This window comes from Berghia stephanieae, chromosome 1 (assembly GCF_034508935.2).
Source record: "Berghia stephanieae isolate SIO BIC M18660-M18661 chromosome 1, UCSD_Bste_1.3, whole genome shotgun sequence".
Classification (NCBI taxonomy): domain Eukaryota; kingdom Metazoa; phylum Mollusca; class Gastropoda; order Nudibranchia; family Aeolidiidae; genus Berghia; species Berghia stephanieae.
This window is the reverse complement of record NC_088360.1, coordinates 18,018,037-18,024,806: the sequence shown is the minus strand read 5'-3', so window position 1 is coordinate 18,024,806 and position 6,770 is coordinate 18,018,037. Positions and strand designations below refer to the sequence as shown.

At 35.5% G+C, this 6,770-nt stretch overlaps 2 protein-coding genes across 2 annotated transcripts in view; one reads left to right on the top strand and one right to left on the bottom strand.

Moving 5' to 3' along the window:
• The window catches only part of LOC144962653 (uncharacterized), a 7,533-nt gene extending 3,421 nt beyond the window's left edge, over positions 1 to 4,112 (bottom strand). The window contains exon 1 of the mRNA XM_078895804.1: positions 4,049 to 4,112. Within this exon, the coding sequence (XP_078751930.1) occupies positions 4,049 to 4,112 (64 nt within the window). The remainder of the gene's footprint in view (positions 1 to 4,048) is intronic.
• Positions 157 to 5,184, top strand: LOC144962583 (uncharacterized). The gene is made up of 3 exons (XM_078895687.1): positions 157 to 295; positions 4,076 to 4,224; positions 4,894 to 5,184. The coding sequence occupies exons 2-3, from the start codon at positions 4,186 to 4,188 to the stop codon at positions 5,182 to 5,184; spliced, it is 330 nt and encodes a 109-aa protein (XP_078751813.1). The 5' UTR covers positions 157 to 295; positions 4,076 to 4,185.
• Positions 5,185 to 6,770: the final 1,586 nt, after the last annotated feature.

Sequence of the window (6,770 nt, the reverse complement as noted above, 5' to 3'; positions counted from 1 at the left end):
GTTTTATTTTTCTAATAAACTTCAGAATATCAAACAATTTAGATTCGGCTGACAAGACGCATTTTTCTTCCATTTTGCTCCAAAAAAAAGTTACTTCAAAATGAACTAAGATGATCCGCAATTGTCAAAAAATTATTGAATTTGAAACTTCTCTATTTCAATACCTTTTCAAAATTGGAATAATTTGATGTCACATAGACTAGTGATTTTCAACATTATTTCAATTTCAGGTGTGTACCGTATTCTCAAAGATCTCTCGCTATCGGCTTTGAGCTGCTTTTCATTCGATTGGCTGGTAAGCGCTTCTTGTGTTTTTTAAAATAATTTTGTCTGTTTGTCTTGCTGGTGTTTTTATTTCCGTTTGTTTTTTGTTTTTTGTTTTTTTTGTTTTGTTTTTTTGTTGGGTTTTTTTTTTTCATTTCTTTTCTTTTTTTTTTTGGCGAGGGAGGGGGGTAGTGGTCTTTGAGTTGCGTTTCTTTTCTTTTTGTTTCTATGTTTGTCTTTGTCTATTATTTTTGTTTGTTTGTGATTTCTTTTGTCTTTTGTTAGTTTGTTTGTTTGTTTGTATTTATTTTTGTTTATTTTGTTATTTGGTTTTGTCTTTATATTCTTTGGGGGGTTTTTTTTGGGTTTTTTTTTTTGTTGATTTGTTTGTTCAGGGGGGTGGGTTGTCTTCTGTTTCTTTGTGTTTTTTGTTTGTATGTTTGTTTGTTTTGTCTTTTGTTTATTTGCTTGTGTGTTTACTTTGTTTTGTTTTTGTTTCGTCTTTTTTGGTTCCTGTTGGGTTTGTTTGTTTTTGGGGGATTTTTTTGTTTGTTTTTTGTTGTTTTGTTTTTTTGTTTTTTTTTGTTTTGGGGGGGGGGTTTGTTTTGTTTTGTTTGTTTTTTGGGTTTTTTTTTTTTTTTGGGGGGGGGGTTTGTTTCTTTTTGTTTGTTTGTTTTTTTTTTTTGTCTTTTGTTTATTGGGATTTTATTTATCTACCTTATTAGTTTTCAAATTTTCAACCAATTTTGATATCAATCAATAACAGGGGGAATATTAATGAAGATCACGTATCAAATTACCAGATTATAATTCGCAATATAATAATGGGATCCCCTTTGAACATCCTCATTGCTTTTGTATTGTGTCGCTACGTGGTCTACCTAATTAGACCGGTTTTTTTCTTTCTCTCGGCATTGCAAACATGTTAACATCAGATACTGCCATTGATGATATGTGTATTGATCCATTGTGTCAATCTGGTTTCACGTGGAATGAATTAAATCGATATAGAAAATTGAGTTGAACTCTCTCCTTATCCACCACTTTTAATATTTTTTTTTATACTGAAATGTCCAAACGACCCAACGCACAAATTGAATTTTTAAACTCAAATTTAAATTAAGCTTTTTGAGCTTTATAGGGAATGAGATTAGCGGAAGAGTAGCGTCCCTTGATTGGACGTCACCCATAGTCTGTGACGTCACCGGCGGAAAAGGTATTAGAGAGAGAAAGTCATGTTGGTTGTGCGCATGCGTCTCTCGTCCTCGCTTCCGGTGAAAGCGGCTTGAGACACTTCAAAACCAAATTGACGTTCTCTCTGTAAGGTGACGTCCAATCAAGGGACGCTACTCTTCCGCTAATCTCATTCCCTATATAGCGCAATATCCACTAAATGTGCTCAAAGCGCTTTACAAGGGTCCCTGGTCAACAGCAACATTTAACATGTAGGACGGGACATGACGCCTGATATTACATTTTTTTCGGACAAAGACAACGCTGTTAACGGCCAGGTACTCATTTTATACCTGAGTACGGTGAGAGAATGTGAGTAAAGAGCCTTTTCCAAGGACTCAAATATACGCCGAGCGCGAGCTCAAACCCAGGACCTTCCGATCCGAAAGCGAGCGTCATACCACTAGACCACATAGCCGCACATTTAAAAGTAATAAGGATATGATTTACATCATATTGTTGAGTAAAACAAGCCCTACAACACTCGATTAAATTTTTATGCATTAGACAAAGAATTTTCTTCAATTTTATTTTATTTATTTGTAAAACGAATCTGAATTTTTATAATGGCGTTTGAATTGAAACGAATGTGACGTTATTCTTACAGTTTGTAAAGTTCAAAGTTCAAAGTTCAAAGTTTATTCAATCTTAGGCTTTCGCCAGTAAAGGAGAGGGTTAAAATCAAAACGATCAAAATTAGAGAATTTAATTATGGTTTGTTTTTTTTTTTTAAGTTTAAAAAACAAAACCCACTCCTTTCAATGAAGATATTTATTCCAACCCGAATTTATAAATCAAACACCAGGTTTCAACTCGTATTGAGAAAAATTGTCATTTATTTGGAATACATGCAACATGTCAAATCAATGGCAAAAACTGGAATTTCATTAAAGCTCAATAATCATCTTCAGTATAAGTTATAAATTATGTCACCACCAATTGTCAATGCGAATTACAAACTATAAATAATAAAATGAAAGAATTAATCTCCAGTTCTTCTACTCCGTAGATTCAGTTGTCCACCTCTGATTGTTACGAATAGTCTGATTTTTTCTATATAAATTGAGCAGTTCGCCACTGATTTTTCTATGTAGATTGAGCTGTTTGCTACTGATTGTTACGAAAAGTCTGATTTTTCTATATAAATTGAGCTGTTTGCCACTGATTGCTACGAAAAGTCTGATTTTTCTATGTATAATGACCTGTTTGCTACTGATTGCTTGAATAGTCTGATTTTTCTATGTAGATTAAGCTCTTTGCCACTGATTGCTACGTGGAGTCTGATTTTTCTATGTATATTGAGCTGTTTGCCATTGATTACTATAAAAAGTCGGATTTCTCAATGCAGAATGAACTGTTCGCCACTCATTGCTAAAAAAAATGGTCTGATTTTTCTATGCATCTGATTAGATTAAAATAGAAAACGTAATTTGGAGATATGACCACTGTACAAGACTGGTTTGGTTTAGTTGTGTGGATTCCTATGTGTGCGAGAGAGAGAGAGAGAGAGAGAGAGAGAGAGAGAGAGAGAGGGGAGATAGAGATAGAGATAGAGAGAGAGAGAGAGAGAGCACATATAAAGAGAGAGTGGGAGTAAAAGAGAAAGAGAGAAAGAGAGATAATGAGAAAATGAGAGTGGTAAAAGGAGAGATTAAAGGGACTATGTTATTTTTGTTTGTTTATTCGGGGATATGTGTTTTATTTATATTTTGTTTAGTATATCTATTTTGTTCGTTTCGTTCCGTTTTTTCAGGTTTGGTTTCTTTTTTTTTTTTTTTTTTTTTTTTTTGGAAGGGGGGGGGGGGGATTTGTTTTATTTTGGGGAGCGATTTGGGGGGGGGGGGGGGGTCGGGTTGTTGTGTATTTCAATTTGTTTTGTTCTATTTTGCTTGTTTTCTGGGGGGGATAGGTTGTTGTGTTGTTTTAAAGAAACCTTACAATCATCCATGTTTATCCTAAATGCCAGTATACATCTTTGGACGTGGAGGGTTTGCATAACTTTAGTATCAAATGTTGTGACAGAGCATTTGTTCATAACACGTAGATAATGGCTCGCATGTTTTGATGTATTTTCTACATACGCATAAAGGAACCCGGTAACGGTCTCGGGTCCAGTCGGGATTTTTTCTTCTGATCCCTAAGAAGGCCCATACACGCTCAGTTCTCATCCAGGGACGATCGAGGGACTGGCACGGCTGAAGCAAATCGGAGTGAAAACGCAATGTGTGTGGTCAAATACTTGGGCGACGAGCGGAGGGACGGTCGGTCGCTCGCAAAGCCCGCCTTAAGCCATCTGATTACGTACAGCATGACACTTCCCTAAAGAACACGTCAGAATGCAAGTCGACAATCACCAAAAGAAAGTGAGAAGGGGGTTGTCATTGGTATTGCTCAAGAAAACAACAATAAATGATCAAATTGGTTGAACTATTTAATACAACTCAAAAGTCAATTTCTTTTGGTGGTAGGCTCCTTGCATTGTCACGTAATATTTTTGGTGACTGTCAGGCTTTGAGTTTACGAAGGCCACAGATAAAGTCTGGCTGCTTACCTATTCTCATTTGATGTTTCCCTTCAGGAACCACCCCAGGTCCCATTCTATTTGGCTTCGTCATCGACGACTCGTGTTCTGTTTGGGAAGATAAATGCGGGGACAAAGGATCTTGTTGGGTCTACGAGAATGAAAAAATGGGAAAGAGCATTCTCTACTGGTGGATCGCACTCAAGGTAACCAAGTTTAGTGCCTATCTTTGGTTATAAGTTTTCTTGTTTTCAGCAAAGAACTGCCGGTATGAAATCGCAACTGAAAAAAAGAGCATGTCATCATTTATTTCCAGTGTAAGGTAGAAACATCAATAGCCAAGTTGAGACAGCACCTTGACTAAATTGCCAAAATCTGAAAAAGCAGCTTTCAAAACTTTTGGCCAGAAATCTCCTCCTTCAAATGTCGATGGACTAAAATAACTCATCTTGTCCAAAACTTTTAAATCTGGGACTTCCTTGAAGTAAGGAAGACTCCAGGTCTGATCGATTTTGACAATATGAGGAGAGGGGGGGGGGCATTTTAATCGATCGATATTTGAAGGACGAGTTTTCTGGCCAGAATTCTTGAAATATGGGCTTTTTTTTCAGAGTATTGTCAAAATCAAGTGATTATTATAAACAAGGTCGGTGTCTAGCGAAGTTAAACAATGAAAAGTCGTGTTGTTCTAGCCTCTGAGTAGTTAAGCTACAACTGAAATTATTTTTGTTTTTGTTATGCAGTCGGGACATTATAATAATGTATGGGAGATTATAATAATAGTGTATGGAGCAAGATTTCAAAGTGCAATAAATTGATCCAACCCCTGCTTAATCTATTTTTTAATTTTACAATGTTAAATTTTCTTTTGTCAGATTGCCGGCATTATCTTCTATTTCTTGGCTTCAGTCGTGTATAAACCACCGGCACCCGAGGCAGATGAGAAAAACAAACAACCTGATCAGCTGGACAACAAAGCAGATATCTTCGACTACGAGGTGGATATTTCGCCCGACAAGGAGTATGAAGTGAAATTTTCAGGTTCGAAACCGTTCAGCAATGGTGTCATAAATTACGGCGCTGATTTAGAAGACGGTCTTAAGTCTATACCGGTAGTCCAAAATGTTTTACCACGAGAAGGGCCTTTGCAGAGTACTAAACTTTAACATTATTCTGCAAATGGCATAAATTTTACTCATTTATATTACATCTGATTATATGATAATATAACAAAGTCAAAAAAAAAGTACGATTAAATTCTAAAATGCCTTTTCTGTAGATATTTTGTTTCATAATCGTCTTATTCAGCTAATGTTATCTCAAAGGCTAATAAAAAGAATGTCATCAAGGACAACTTGAAAAGAATCTACTACTCTTATAATATATCTTTTTTTATTTGTCGTCCTCATGTGCCAAAAGGCGAAATTGACTCAGTACTTTGATATTTCTCTAAAGCTTTTAATAGAAAAGACCATTAAGTATATCAGGGTATGCATTAAATTGAATTAATGAATATTTTTATGTATAACATAAACATTAAATAAATGGAACAGACTCATAGAAATATTGTCGAGATCAAGTGACGACAGCAATTTTAAGCAAAAAAAAATTATAATGTACATTAGGATATTGTTAATATTTTCCAGAAAGGGCTGAGGTTATTCGCAGGTAACAATTTCTTCTATAGACAAATCAAACTGAAAAGGGGAGCAATTTTTACAGTAAAGACCTTCATAACTTGCAACAATTGGAAAAGAATTTGGATAATTGAATTCCATTCAGGTAAATGGCAAGTAGAGAGAATTATACTACATAAAAGTAGACCAATAAATCTAATTGCATCATTCATGACCACTTTCTCAAAGGTTCTAGAGACACGAAGCACACTGCAGTGGACAGACTAAATAAACAAATTTATAAGAGATTTGCTTGTTTGTTTTTTTTAATGGCCACTCTTTATAAAGGATTGAATGACTTAAAAGAGACACCAGCAGACCAATTCCATATTAAAATGAAATTGTCTAAGATACAAATTATTCATTAGGAACATCACCATTGTAGGATCTTTCCATTACAGAGTTGGCAGTCATTTTTAGTCATTTTCCCCAAAACATTCCGCTTAACCAGTTAACTGCCGAATATGGAGAAACGCGTATCTAATCATTGATTAGTCCACCCGCTTTGATTCAAAAACGTAAGAGACTAGAATTTCGTGACCCTTCACGAAGTCCCAAGTTTGAGAGGGTTTTTTCAAGATGAGGGTCATTTTTGTAGGACGAGTTTTCTGGTCAAATTTTAAATACGTGTTGTTGTTTGTTTTTTTTTTTCCAGATAATGGTTAACTGGTTAATATAGAACAACTTACCAGCAGAAATCAACCTTCTGGGCAATATTGGTAGCCTTTAGATAAATGCTTTACAAACTGTTAGAAAAGTACCATAATCCTTAATGTTTCCTTTAGTTAGATGCAAAAGCAGTATATGGAATGAGATTAGCGGAAGAGTAGCGTCCCTTGATTGGGCGTCATCCATAGTCTGTGAGCCGGTGACGTCACAGATTATGGGTGACGTCCAATCAAGGGACGCTACTCTTCCGCTATTTTCATTCCCTATTTTCTTGTTTATGACCTAACAGAGACGGGTGTGAAAAGATTCAAGAAATGATTTTTTAAAAAGCTATTCTACGTGTTTGTACGATTCAACAACAACAAAATAGACACCACCTACTTTAACCGTTAGCATTTTGATGAAGA